The sequence below is a fragment of the Acinonyx jubatus genome, chromosome A1, assembly GCF_027475565.1.
Source record: "Acinonyx jubatus isolate Ajub_Pintada_27869175 chromosome A1, VMU_Ajub_asm_v1.0, whole genome shotgun sequence".
NCBI classification, from domain to species: domain Eukaryota; kingdom Metazoa; phylum Chordata; class Mammalia; order Carnivora; family Felidae; genus Acinonyx; species Acinonyx jubatus.
Genome location: NC_069380.1, coordinates 14,979,836 through 14,994,761, shown reverse-complemented (window position 1 = coordinate 14,994,761; position 14,926 = coordinate 14,979,836). Strand labels below are relative to the sequence as shown.

The 14,926-nt window shown below is 37.2% G+C and overlaps 1 protein-coding gene across 6 annotated transcripts in view; it reads left to right on the top strand.

The window, feature by feature from the left end:
• The window catches only part of SPART (spartin), an 88,350-nt gene that overhangs the window by 58,483 nt on the left and 14,941 nt on the right, over window positions 1–14,926 (top strand). For all 6 annotated transcript variants that reach the window (XM_027064693.2, XM_015070974.3, XM_027064691.2 and 3 more), the window contains exons 2-5: window positions 3,318–4,126; window positions 8,019–8,216; window positions 10,767–10,934; window positions 13,236–13,359. In XM_027064693.2, coding sequence (XP_026920494.1) covers window positions 3,320–4,126; window positions 8,019–8,216; window positions 10,767–10,934; window positions 13,236–13,359 — 1,297 coding nt within the window. In that variant the 5' untranslated portion in view covers window positions 3,318–3,319. The remainder of the gene's footprint in view (window positions 1–3,317; window positions 4,127–8,018; window positions 8,217–10,766; window positions 10,935–13,235; window positions 13,360–14,926) is intronic.

Here is a 14,926-nt window from a genome sequence, read left to right as displayed (position 1 = left end):
CATTGGAGGTTGGGCACCGCAGAGGATCTCTCTGACCTAATTTCTGTGCCTGGAAAGTTTTTCTTGGAATGTGCACTGTTTCGTGACGGGGCATTATTGCGTTACCGTAGGGTTGGCCCCGTTTTCCACTAGTGGATTGCTTTACTCCCACTTGAAGATCCTCGAAACTTAACTTTATTGCCGTGTCATTTTAATGGGTTTGCGTTCGAGATTGCTGTTGCCTCTGAAATCCTGCTTTAAATAGTTCAGAATTCAACAGTTTTTCTTCAAAATTTCCGAAAGCAAAACCGAGAAAAAATATAGTAAGGTCCCCGGTTACGAATCGAGCTATTTTTTAATTGCTCTCCATTGCAGTATCAAATTTCATTCGGTGTTTTTATAGGAAACCTTTTTGAAACAGGAAGCTTTTATGTGGGTTCTTTCTCACCTGTGGGGCCTTGTGGACCATCATTTATATATTTCTCCTGACGAGAATGGGATGGGATGGTATTGGAGGGCGTTGCATACAGGTAAAGTTCCCCCTCCTTTTTTGGTAAAAGGCCAGATAGGTGGGTAGTAGAGCAACGTCTGTATTAAAGACTACTTGTAATGTTGACCTTTACCTTGATCGTCACTGCTTTTAGGGTTTATGGGATTGAACTAAGTTGTTAGTTGTTTGATTCAGAATTTCACCTTTTCTCCTGAGATTTTTTTTAAAGCTTACACACATGCACCACACATTGTACTTACTTTGTTAGAACGTTAAAAAAAAAAAAATGCACCGCTTGTATCTGGAACCAGGTTTCGGTTTTAAGACGATTGTACTGTTTTATTAAATACTACAGATTGACATTTTGAAGACTTTCTGTTCCAAACTTTAACAATTAAAATAAGTGAAATCATGCAATAATGGGTTTCATTTTTTCAAGCCTTTGATAAACTTTTAATTGCGATTAGGGATATGACAGGCATTTTGTAATTCTTTTTCTTTTTTAGATTAAGTTTGTTTTGAGAGAGTGCTTGTGCATGAGATAGAGGGAGAGAGAATCCCATGCATGCTGTGTGCTGTCAGGGCAAGCCCATCTTGGGTCTCTGTCTCAAGAACTGTGAGATCATGACCTGAGCCGGAGTCTGTAGTCTTACCCTTAACTGACCCAACCCAGGCACCCCATAACAGGCACTAGAAAAAATAAAAATACTATTCTGCAGTTGCTACCCCTGTGAAATGCATTTTCTCAGAGACTCTGGAGAATATAACATCCTGGGATAAATCCCAAATTAAAAATACAGTATTTTAGCCCACACTTTTCCTTTCCGTGTGCAAAGAGTCCAATTACATTTCACCTGATCGATTTCCAGGCGTTTTTCCTTGCTAAACTTCTCCCCCTCCCCCAAGATGGAGGTGCCAGCAAGGAATGCTATTCAGCTGTAGACCCCTGGACACCATCCCCCCCCCCCCACCCCTCACCCCCCATGCCTTGCCTTCCCTCTCAGTAGCCAACCCATTTCTTCCAGAGACACATTATTTCAGGAAATCTTTCAGCACACTGTGTAAAATAAGCTTTGAAATGAAGGTATGCACAAGATAAGGCGTTGAAAGGCTATTTATTTAAAAAAAATGTTTTTAACGTTTATTTTATTTTTGAGACAGAGAGAGACAGAGCATGAACAGGGGAGGGGCAGAGCAAGAGGGAGACACAGAATCTGAAACAGGCTCCAGGCTCTGAGCTATCAGCACAGAGCCCAATGCAGGGCTTGAACTCACGGACTGTGAGATCATGACGAGCCGAAGTCAGACGCTTAACCGACTGAGCCACCCATGCTCCCCTTCATAGGCTATTTAAATACTCTTTGGGGCGCCTGGGTGGCTCAGTCGGTTAAGTGGCCGATTTCGGCTCAGGTCATGATCTCACACTACGTGAGTTCGAGCCCCGCATCAGGCTGTGTGCTGACAGCTCAGAGCCTGGAGCCTGTTTCAGATTCTCTGCCTCCTTCTCTCTCTGACCCTCCCCTGTTCATGCTCTGTCTGTCTCTGTCTCAAAAATAAATAAACAATTAAAAAAAAAAATTTAAATACTCTTTTTGGGGGACACCTGGGTGGCTTGGGCGGTTGAGCCTCCGACTTGTGTTCAGGTCATGATCTCATGGTTCGGTGAGTAAGAGCCCACATGGGACTCCCTGTTGTCCCTCCCGTGCAGAGCCCTCCTGCAGAGCCCTCTTGCAGAGCCCTCTTCCATGCAGATCCACTGTCTCTCTGCCCCTCCCCCCACTAGCTCCTCCTGTCAAAAATAAACATTAAAAAATATATGCTTGTGAAGTACCTGTTCACGTCATTTTCTCATTAACAAGAATGAGAGGTTATGCCTTTTTAATCTTGTTAATTTTTTTATTATTTTTTTAATGTTTATTTTTTGAGAGAGCATGAGCGGGGGAGGGGCAGAGAGAGATGGAGACAGGATCTCAAGTGGGCTCTGCTGACAGCAGAGAGCCCAACGTGGCGCTCGAACTCACGAACCATGAGATCATGATCTGAGGCAAAGTTGTACACTTAACCCACTGAGCCAACCAGGCGCCCCTTGTTAAGAGTTATTTTAATGGAGTTTTGGGAGGGAATAGAACTAACCACATGTGAGTAACTTGACACCTTTAAATGGAAGCAGGTAACTTTAAAGATTTATCCAGATATTTTTTTTCTCATTTTTCTCCTCTCTAATGTGTGTTTCAACCTCATTTTTAATTAGTTGGCTAAAATCTGGATCTGTATTATAGTACATTTTAGAATGAAGCTCTTTGGTTCTAACGTTAGATACGTGATAGGAAACTTTTATTTATTATAAGAAACTGGAACAAGAAAATTATTCAGTAGATATATTCTTGTTCTCTTCTGTTTTTAATTAAAAAGATACTTAGAGGGGCACCTGCGTGGCTCAGTCAGTTGGGCATCCGACTTTGGCTCAGGTCATGATCTCATGGTTCCTGAGTTTGAGCCCTGCATCAGGCTCTGTGCTGACAGCTCAGAGCCTGGAGCCTGCTTCAGATTCTGTGTCTTCCTCTCTCTCTGCCTCTCGCCTCTGTCTCTCTCTGTCTCTCCAAAATGTTAAAAAAATTTTTTTTAATAAAAAGATATTTAGGAACGAGCATTATTTATCTATTCAACAAATACATATTGAGTGCATTCTCTATGTCAGATCTAATACTAGGCTTAGGGAGTACAATAGTGAACAAGACAGACCAACAAAGCTCCTGTCTTCTTGAAATATCTTTAGGTAGGAGAAATTGATAATCAGTAAACAAATAGTTAAATTAGATAATTGAAGATAATATTTTCTGTTTGGCAGAAATGGAGCAAGAACCACAAAATGGAGAACCTTCTGAAATTAAGATCATCAAGGAAGCATACACAAAGGCCTTTTTATTTGTTAATAAAGGACTAAATACAGATGAATTAGGTCAGAAGGAAGAAGCAAAGAACTACTATAAGCAAGGAATAGGACACCTGCTCAGGGGAATCAGCATTTCATCCACAGAGCCTGAACACACTGGTCCTGGTTGGGAATCTGCTAGACAGATGCAACAGAAAATGAAAGAAACACTACAGAATGTACGTACCAGATTGGAAATTCTGGAGAAGGGTCTTGCCACTTCTCTACGGAATGATCTCCAGGAGGTGCCCAAGTTATATCCAGAATTTCCGCCTAAAGACATACCTGAAAAGTCACCAGAGCCTCACTCCTTTAGTTCACTTTCTCAGCACACTGAAGTAAATGGAAGCACTTCAACAAGTCCAGGGTTGGTTTCTCCGTCTAGTTCTTTATCCTTACCATCTCAGAGTCATCCAGCAGAAGCACCTCCTGCTTATACTCCTCAGGCTGCTGAGGGTCATTATACTGTATCCTATGGGACAGAATCTGGGGAATTTTCATCAGTTGGAGAAGACTTTTATAGGAATCATTCTCAACCACCTCCTCTTGAGACCTTAGGGCTAGATGCAGATGAGTTGATTTTGATACCAAATGGAGTACAGATTTTTTTTGTAAATCCTGCAGGGGAGGTTAGTGCACCTTCGTATCCAGGGTATCTTCGAATTGTGAGGTTCTTGGATAATTCTCTTGATACAGTTCTAAACCGTCCTCCTGGGTTTCTTCAGGTAAGCCAATGAAAAGTGTAAACATAATCTGAAATATGTATGAAATACGTTATTTTTGTTTGTCAATATTATGTATCCAGGAGAATAAATGTAAAAAGATCTTTCTGGTTCTTTTTAATATATTGTATGAAATTTATGACCCTTAAAGATACAAGCTTGTGTTTTACTTTTAAAATTATGATGACAGGACCTGAGGGGTATCGAAGCATTCATCCTTAAAATTGAATTCTTTTTTTTCTTTTTCTGAGAGACCGTATGGGGAGGGGCAGAGGGAGAGAGAGAATCTTAAGCATGCTCTGTGCCCAGTGCAGAGAGCCCTATGTGGGGCTTGATCTCAGGATTGTGAGATCATGACCTGAGCCGAAATAAAGAATCAGGACACTTAAAACTGACTGAGCCACTCAGGTACCCATAAAATTTCAATTTTTTATTGAAGAAGAAACCTAATAACTTCAGAAGAGATTTATGTAACTCATGTGGATGTGTAAATTTCCACAAATATTGTCAAGCCCCATCTGAGCAGTTGATCTGGGCTAGACGCAGCCCAGTATATAGAACAGTGGTTCCCAACCCCACCCCCCAACCCAAGGACATTTTGGGAACGTCTAGAGACATTTTTGGTTGTCATAACTGCTATTGTGCTACTGCTCCTGGCAGATAGTAGGTAGAGGCCGGGGGACTGCTAAACATCTAAACAGTATTGCTTCTGTCAATAAAAAAATTATCTAACTCAAAACGTTAATCATGCACAGGTTGAGAAACCTTGGTCTAGAAGTAGAGACTCTGATGATAATTTAAGATGCATTTTAACATTCCAAGCAGATAAATTTACCAGGATGCTCTTTGTCGAAGAGTAAAGACTGGCTATAAATACAGGATGTTCGGGCATTGTTACAGAATTAATGAAGTATTCTGAAGGTGATGTTCCAATAACAATGTATTTTTAAAAGATTGGACATTGGTACAAATGAGGACTCCATTTACATTGGGTATAACAAAGGAGTTTGCTTAGAAGGGAGATGACTGTTTGAGCAAAGCAGGTCCTATTGTCCAGAGTCCAGATGATGTGGTTGGTTTAGTTGTGGCACTAGTTACCTAGATTTCATTTCCTTTGGTTAGGATAAAATTAACAAATGAGACATTTAAATTGGAATATTAAGAGTGCATGTGACAGAGTGCATGCAAGTGGGAGAGGGGCAGAGAGGGGGAGAGAGAGAGTCCCAAGCAGGTTCTGCGCTGTCAGTGCAAAGCCTGATGTGAGCCCCCATGAAGTATGAAATATTGACCCGAGCCAAAACCAAGCATTGAATGCTCAACCAACTGAGCCACTCAGATGCCCCAGTTTTAGTTTTAGGTTTTTTTTTTAATTTTTGTTTTTAATGTTTATTTTTGACAGTGAGAGAGCGTGAGTGGGGGAGAGGCAGAGAGAGAGAGAGGGAGACACAGAATCTGAAACAGGCTCCAGGCTCTGAGCTGTCAGCACAGAGCCCGACATGGGGCTCAAACTCATGAACAGTGAGATCATGACCTAAGCTGAAGTCAGAAGCTTAACCAACTGAGCTACCCAGGCGCTCCCCTGGTTTTAGTTTTAATATACCTTTTAAACCTATTACATTTATTCCATTAATTAGAACTTAGACATAAGTTGCCCCCTGAAAGTGAATCTGGGTGAAATCAGCCTGTGGTGGATGAGCCTTCCAGTTCTTAATGATCTACCCTGAGAAAGGTCTATAAGGTTTTATTTCAGAAGATTTGGGGATACTCCCTTTCAATCAAGGTGTCCAGAATGTAATTAATCTTAGAGAAATCATGACATTGTAAAATAAAACTTTACCAAACTTTAGTTATGTAAGTATAATCTTTACAACTTTTTTGTTAATTTCATATCTCTGCTATAACTTTCCTAATATTTGAATTTAAATGTCTCATTTGTTAATTTTATCCTAACCAATAACAGCTGTGAAGTTGAGAGAAAGATGTATTTTTTTGTTAATATATATTAAAATACATTACTACTCAAGTAGTCTGTATATTACTTAAATTTATTTCATATACTATCCATGGCAATATATCATACTTTGGAAAACATGATAATCAATTTTGTGACTTCTCTAAAATTTGACTTTTAAAAAAGTTGGAAAGTGGCATTTAAGATGACTAAAAAAGACAATCTATAAAAGAAGAATTTGAAAATGTTTTTTAAGCACTTTCCAAGAAAGAATCAGACTTGGATTCTTTGATCCCTGCAGGTTTATATTCTGTTGGTCAGAAATGATGGCAGTATACCAGAATTTTTCATTAAAAAAAATTTTTTTTTAATGTGTACTTATTTTTGAGAGAGGCAGAAAGAGAGGGAGACACAGAATCCGAAGCAGGCTCCAGGCTCTGAGCTGTCAGCACAGATCCTGATGCAGGGCTCGAACTCAGGAACCACAAGATCATGACCTGAGCCAAAGTCGGACGCTTAACCAACTGAGCCACACAGGCGCCCCGAGAATTTTTCATTTTTTATATGAAATCTTCCATGCTCTTTGACTCATATTTACTATACAATATTTTGATAATAGATTGTTCTTCCCAGTTTCTTATTATTAGGAAGAGCATGTGTCCTGAGTGAGCAACACAATTATATTCTCCTTGCTCAAAGAATGTAATCTCGATGGAAATGAATTCATGTGGATATTATGATTTAAGCTTAGTCTTTTCTGAATTTAGATCTCCAGAAAGTAAGCTTAAGTCTTCTTCTTTTTTATTTTTTTTTAATATTTGTGTATTTTTTAGAGAGAGAGAGACAGAGCATGAGCCAGGGAGAGGCAGAAGGAGAGTGAGATACAGAATCAGAAGTAGGCTCCAGGCTGTCACCACAGAGGCCGACGCGGGGCTCCAACTCACAAACTGCGAGATTGTGACCTGAGCCGGTCAGATGCCCAAATGACTGAGCCACCCAGGAGCCCCTAAGCCTTTTTTTTTTTCAATGTTTACTTGAAAGAGAACATGTACGTGAGGAGGGGAGGGTCAAGGAGAGAGAGAATCCCAAGCAGGCTCTGCCCCCTCAGTGCAGAGCCTAATGGGGAGCTCAATCCCATGAACCATGAGATCATGACCTACGACGAAATCCAGAGTCTGATACTCAATCCAGCGCCACCCATGTGCCTCATCCAGTGAGCTTAAGTTTTAGCATATGGACAATCTGATGATATTGCTGGGCAGCTTTGTGTCATTTTGATTGAACTTAATAATAGAAGGTAACTCCATAAACATAACTTCATATTCTATTCTAGCTATGTCATGTCAATTTCTAAAAAAAAAAATTATTCAATATTATGAATTCTGGGTATTTAATTAAAGTAATTGTCTGGCTTCTCTGGTGCCAAATCTGTGTTTAAATCCTAGCTCTACTTTTTTAGTTGACTCTGAGCAACTTAATTAACCTCTCTATGCCTCAGTTTTGTACATGAAATGATAATAACTAACTTCATGGAATTGTTGTGAGAATTAATTAAATCAGTAATTATATGTACTTGAAAACAGTTTGATTTTATGTATTTCCACAAAGGGATGTCTAATTTGAATAATATAGTTTCGCTTTACTTTGACCATTATTTATTTAAAACTAGACTCATCATTGGTTAATTAGTGGGCTATTTAAGGTCACTAATTTCAACACTGTATAATTAGTAGAGCAATAGCATTTTTAGGACAGTTCTTGTGAGTGGTATGCACAAAGATCATACTAGCAAATAGCTAATTTTTAGTGGAGAATCATTGATTCTGTAAAGCTTTGTAAAATGCATTTAGAACTTGGAAATGTTTATTTTCTGGTATAACAATTCTAAAACTTAAGTGAAAACCTAGTTCTTTTGATTAATTTTTTTTAAACTAATTCCTTCAGGTTTGTGACTGGTTGTATCCTCTAGTTCCTGATAGATCTCCAGTTCTTAAATGTACTGTGGGAGCCTACATGTTTCCTGATACCATGTTACAAGCGTCGGGATGCTTTGTGGGGGTTGTCTTGTCTTCTGAATTACCAGAAGATGATAGAGAACTCTTCGAGGATTTATTAAGACAGATGTCTGACCTTCGGCTTCAGGTAATGTATAATCATCTTTAGGATGAAAATCTGCTTTAACATAAGCAACTTTTGCTTTTAGAGAAATTGTAATAGGCTGTAATGTAATCAGAGTTAGGAGATTGAGAATATATAATTTGTGTGTTCACAAATACTAGTTGGAAATTGGTTATAAGTAATGATTAAGATTGTGAGCTCTGGGTTTGAATTTGAGCTCTTCCACTTAATAGCTGTTTAACTCAACTTATTGATCTTCTTTTTAGTTTCCTTATCATAAAATGGAAATAATATCATCTGCTTTATTGGGCCGTGGTGAAGATTTAAAGTTAATGTTGTCTTATATCAGTGCTGGCAAGCGGTAGTGTTCTGTGAATGTTAGCTCTTGTTAACATCACTGTGTTCCTGCTCAGTTGGAAAAATAGGTTAAGGGGACTAAATGGTGAAGTGAAGGTAATTTTGGCATTAGCATATGGGCTAAGTTGGACATTTTAGGGGTATGATTGGCATTTTGAGGAAGAAACAGGTTTTATTTGAGGGAATTATCTTTGTTCTCATGATAAGTGAAACCAAATAAAGAGAAAATAAAGTGTGATTTAAAATATGGTTGGTCATCCTGTGAATTTTCCTTATTTGAGCCTGTTTTTTTTTTTGCCTGCATGTTGATCTGTTATGGGGAGATAAAATAGAGTATTAAGGAGAGGCTTTCTTTAGTTCTTGCTCATCCTGATGTAGGACAAGAGGGGAAAAATATTTTTGTTGTGAATATTGACAGTTTTCTGAAGTTGAAGGAGATTCACAGCATAATTGTATAATCTTTTATTCTCTAGTCAGTGTGTATTTAGAATCCATTGTTTAGGTATTAAATGGTGGGTGGGAAGACAGAATAAGACACTATAAAGATATGTAACAACTCCTATTCTCTTGTACTTACAGTGGCTGAGTAACCACAGTACAGTATGATAGGTGATGAAATAAAAGTATACACACAGTTCAGGAAGGAGATCAGGAAGGATTTCACAAAATGGTTTCCCTTGAGTTTAGTCTCGAAAGCTTTGTTACTCTTTTCTCAGGAATTCGAATACTCTTTCAATTCATACCTATATTGAAAAGATCACAGATGATAGGAATAGACTACCGGCTAAACCAAAGGTCAGAGTCATCTATAGCATTAGGTTACATGAACTGCATATGAGAATGATCTGGTGGTCAATATATACTTTAGCATAGCCAATACTAAACATTTAAAGTATATTAACAAAACATGTGACCCCCCCCCCCCCAGACAGAAATGTGTGTAGCCTTAGTGTGCTCATAGAGAGTAGTTTATAAAGACAGAAACAGGACCAAGTGGATAGGTGTTCAAGTCTTAACTTTGCCATTTACTTAGCTGAATGAAGTGACATTTTTAATTATTTCAGACCTATTATAGAGCAGTTACTCCCTTCACCCCTACATTCATTGGACATATATTACTGTGCTTTAGGAAAGAAATTAAACTGACTTTTAGGTTACATGTTTACTTTCCTCGGGTGTTATTTTTTGGTTGCACGTCATTTTTGTTTTATTTTTTTTTAATATTTTTTAATGTTTATTTTTGAGAGAGAGAACAAGTGGGGGAGGGGTAGAGAGAGAGGGAGACATAGAATCTGAATCAGGCTTCAGGCTCTGGGCTGTCAGCACAGAGCCTGATGCAGGGCTTGAACCCACGAACTGTCGGATCATGACCTGAGCTGAAGTCAGATGCTTAACCAACTGAGCCACTCAGGCGCCCCTAGTTGCATGTCATTTTTAGTTTGCTCTATTGTCCCAGAACTCCAACTGTAAACAAAAGTTAGTTATTAGCTATAATTTTGACTTGTTTTAACTTTTAAGTATTTATTCAGTAAAGTATATGCAAGCAAAATACCTGTAGTTTTAAGTAAAAAAAAAACACACACACAAAATCAGTTTTCCAATAATGCAGAGTGGTTAAACAGACATGAGTTTATTGCCTTTATTTATTTATTTTTTAAGTTTGCTTATTTTTTGAGAGAGAGCGAGCAGGGGAGGGACAGAGAGAGAAAGAGAGAGAGAATCCCAAGTAGGTTCCATACTGTCAGCACATGGCCTGATACAGGGCTCAAACTCATGAACCATGAGATCATGACCTCAAACAAAATCAAGAGTTGGACAGTTAACAGACTGAGCCACCCAGGCGCCCCTTGTTCATTGCTTTAAACTCACTTAGTCTTAAATTTATCTGTTTCCTAAAACTTACAATTTGTTAATTTAATGAAATTCAAATGTAGCTACATCTGATTTAATGATAACTTACCCTAATAACTGCTGTAAGTTTATCTTTTATGCTTTGTCTTTGGAAATTTGCTTTAGGCCATATGCTACAAACTAAAGAACTCAAAGGGTTGGGGTTTGGATGATGAGATAAAACAAAATTATAGAAGAAAGACAAGTAAAAGTGGTCATATTTAGACTGTCAAACACTGATAGTTCAACAAGTACATTATTAGAGCATAGCTAAGAGGACAGTCATTTGAGAAAATTTGAATTTGAGCTTAGTCCTTTACCCCTTAGGCCAACTGGAACCGGGCAGAAGGAGAAAATGAATTCCAAATCCCTGGAAGAGCAAGATGTTCCTCTGACCAGTTGAAAGAAGCCAGTGGCACTGATGTGAGACAGTTGGGTCCTTCATTGGACCAAGACAATAAGGACGTGCGTCATAAAGGAAAACGGGGGAAAAAAGTAAGTAAAAAAACAATAAGGTATGTGTGTGAGTTCTACTCAAATGGTACCTTTCACCTGGTGAAATAAATAAGTAAACCTTATTCTTGTTTACTAAAGCAGAGCAACTTGCAGTCATAAAATCACTGGTAAAAATTATTAGAATCAGCTTTAATATTTTCCTTTACAGTGTTTGTGACTTAAACTGTTTTATAGCATATTCTGTGTTTTGGGGATAGATTTTTTTTCAAGTATTTGAAAGATTTTTTGTATTTACATTAATGCATTTTTTTTTTGTTTTGTGGTGTTCTCCACTTTCCTTTATATACCAAGGTCTTGGGGCTAGGTATGCTTTTCCTTACACTACCATTTTTATTCAGTCTTGTTTCTTTATGGATTGTCATCAGGAAAGAGATGGATTTTTAAAAATATGTTTAGTAGGTTTTTTTTTCATCTCATGAGTATATATTCTCTAAATGGTAAATTGGGAATACAGTTCGGTAAGTGTTTAGTGCCAGAATGCTGAGCATAGTGGAAAAGTTAAATTTCTTATCCTAAGGAATTTAATACCTAGTGAGGAGGACAGATTAACAAAGAGATAATTTCCCTATCCAGTGTGATCATTAGATGAAGGTACATAGAAGGCTAGGTTGCATCACCTAACGTAAAAACTGTTAGATTTCTCTTTCACAAAAGGTAACATCATAGAGTGTTCTCTATTTTATTTTTTTATCTGATAATAAATTCTGGGAATCTTTCAGTGTTAATAAATGGAGAACCTTCTCAATCTTTTTTATAGTTACCTCATATTTCGTTGTATGAGTTTATCATAGTTTTCTTTAACCAATCTTTTATTGAGGAATATTTGGATGATTCCAGGTTTTTGCTATTAGAAGCAGTGCTTCAATGAATAACTTTTAGATCCATTGATTCATACATTGCAGGTAATTCATAAGGTAAATTCTTAGAAGTGGGGCTACTGAGTCAATAGAAAATGCATTTGTAATTTTGATAGATTTTTTTTAATAATTTTTTTTTAAGTTTATTTTGAGATAGAGTGTGAGCAGGGGAGGGGCAGAGAGAGAGCAAGAGAGAGCATGAATCCCAAGCAGGCTCTGCAGGGTTAGCGCAGAGCCTGACATGGGTCGAACTCACAAAATTGTGAGATCATGACCTGAGCAGAAATTAAGAGTCAGATGCTTAACCAGCTGAGCCACCCAAGCCACCCCTAATTTTGATAGATTTTGCTAATTTCCCCTCCCCAAGGACTGTACTCTTCAGCACTCCCACCAGCAGTGTAGGAGACCCATTTCCTCATAGCCTCATCCACAGAGAAGCTGATCAGTCTTTCTGTATTTTGGCAGTCATAGATGAGAAATGGTGTATTGGAATATCTTAATTTGTATTGATTTTATTATGAGTGATGTGTATATGCTCAAGGATTCCTTGAATTTTGTTTTCTGTGTGTTGTCTGTTCTTGTACTTTGTCCACTTTTTATGACTGGGTCACTAGTCTTCTCAATTTCCAGGAGCTCTTTATATATTAGCACATTGGCCCATTATCAGACAGAGAAATTGTAAATATTTTGTGCCGTTTGTCTTTAGGTTTTACTTATGAATGGCTTCCCCCTTCCCATAGAAGTTTTTGTTTTGTTTTTAATGTTTTATATTTTAAGTGAAGTTCTCTTAGTTCTCTTAAGCAGTTTTATTTTCAAATTATTTTATGAGGTCTGAGTTAGCTTGCTGTTAAGTTCTTAGAATAAGTACATTGAGCTTTGACAATTTCAGTGTTGGCCCTAGCTCACATAACAGCTATTAAATTAGCAAAATACAGGTATTTCTATGTTCCCCATTTCCATTCAGATGGAGTAGATTTTTCTGTGTTTATATATTTTTACTTGCTTTACTTGATTTCTATCAAAACCAATTTATTTGGATGTATCCTTACCGATTGAGTCATTTAACAAATCTTTTAAATCTTACTGAGTACACCATGTGCATAAACTTATTAAGGGGTTGATAGCTATATAAAGGAACCCCGTAATCTCATCAATTTAAATATGAGTTGATAAATGCTCTATTGGAGATATGTTGGTATTTAAACCTTATTTACCAGTGAGACCTTACATAAGACCAGCATAGTTTTCAGTTTCATGGCAGTTATGATATTGTGTATAAAATGTACTGATAGCTATGTTGGGTGGAAATAATCTTATTAATTATAACTAGTGTTTGTTGGCTTAATATTTTATTAAATACTGCTTATCATTTTTTCCCTTAGTATTTTACTGTTTTACATTTTGAAATATTTTTACTATTTAGACCAAAGATACTCCAAGTGAAGAAGTTAATCTGAGTCACATTGTACCCTATGAGCCAGGTTCAGAAGACAAAGCAAAGGAATTACCCGAATGGAGTGAGAAAGTGGCTCAAAATATTTTGTCAGGTATTACAGTAATGCTAACTTTTCCCCCATATAATGTGAAATGTTTGGAATCCATAAGTGACTACTTAGAAAGGTAATTTTGTATTTTGGTTCTAAATGATCATTTTATAAATACCTGAAAGGAACTAGTCTCTTAGAACATCACATATTATCCTATAGGTATAAGTTTCTTCTTGCTTTTTTTCTGTTTCACTTTTGGGAAAATTGATAGTGAAAAACTTCAGGAATCCCCAAACTCCTAGGACAACTCTGAACATAAAATTAGTTATTCTCCTTTCCTCTTTGAAATTCTCCCTTAATCCTTTTCTTTTCTCCCCTTCCCTCTTCCTCCAAAAAATGATAAGATATTCATCCATCTTTGGAAGCAAACCAGCACTCCCTAACCACATAGCAGTGGAGGTATTAAAGATCTGAGGATTACAGCCAAGCTTTTTGGGATGTAGGCCCTACTATTTAATTTTGGCTAGAAAGGGCATCAGATCAATTATTTTATAATTTTTTATAGGCCTATATATATATATATACATATATATATATATATTTAAAGGCCTATATATATATTTGTATATATTTAATATATACATGCATTTATATATATGTTGGATATATATAAATATATTTATGTATTTATTTATATATTTATTTTTGGGAGAAAGAGAGTGCAGGGGAGGGGCAGAGAGAAAGGGAAACAGAGACTCCCAAGCAGGCTCAGCTAGTCAGTGCAGAGCTGATTTGGGGCTCGAACTCACAAACCGTGAGATCATGACCTGAGCCTAAATCAAGAGTCAGACACTTAAGTGACTGAGTCACCCAGGTGCCCCAGATCAGTTATTTTAAAACCAGAATTATCATTACTGACATAGATCTTTTCACTTTTATTGGTTAACATTTTAGCTTTTCAACTATAGTAGCTCTCAGATTTAGACATTCTAATTTGTTTTTAAAAAACATTACCAGTCACTAGTTAGCCAAATTCATGACCCTGTAAAGGCATCTTGACCAGTCATTTAAAAGACTGTCAATACAGACTTCCATGTCTGTACTAAAACCCCATTAAAATAAAAAGGTGTCTAAAGCAGAAAATACCTTCAACATGAAAAGCCAACAAGCTAAAATAAGGGAAAATTAATTAGCTAGGAGCTAACAAAATATTTTGCCTGGTGTCAGAGAGCTGCTAGAGGTAAGAAAAGACAGCCAGAATTTTCAATTACAATTTTTAACAGTTAAAATTGATCCTTGAAAAAGATTTTCAAAGAAGTTATAAAGAAAACCTTCACTCTTACTACCCTGCCCCATAACTTTACAGGTTGCTAGGCTATTAGGTCAGTATTCAGAAAACTTGCCTATATTCACACATAGGTAGATAACTAATTTCAAAGATTATAAACTTTTTAAAATTTATACCACTATTTATAGTAAATAGTAAATAGTTCTATTTACTATTGCTGTGTGACAAACCATTCCAAACTTAATGGCATGAAACAACAATTTGTTTATGCTTAGGATAACTGTGGACCAGGTATTCCAGAAGGTCACAGCAGAGATTGCTTAGATCTGCTCTATGAGG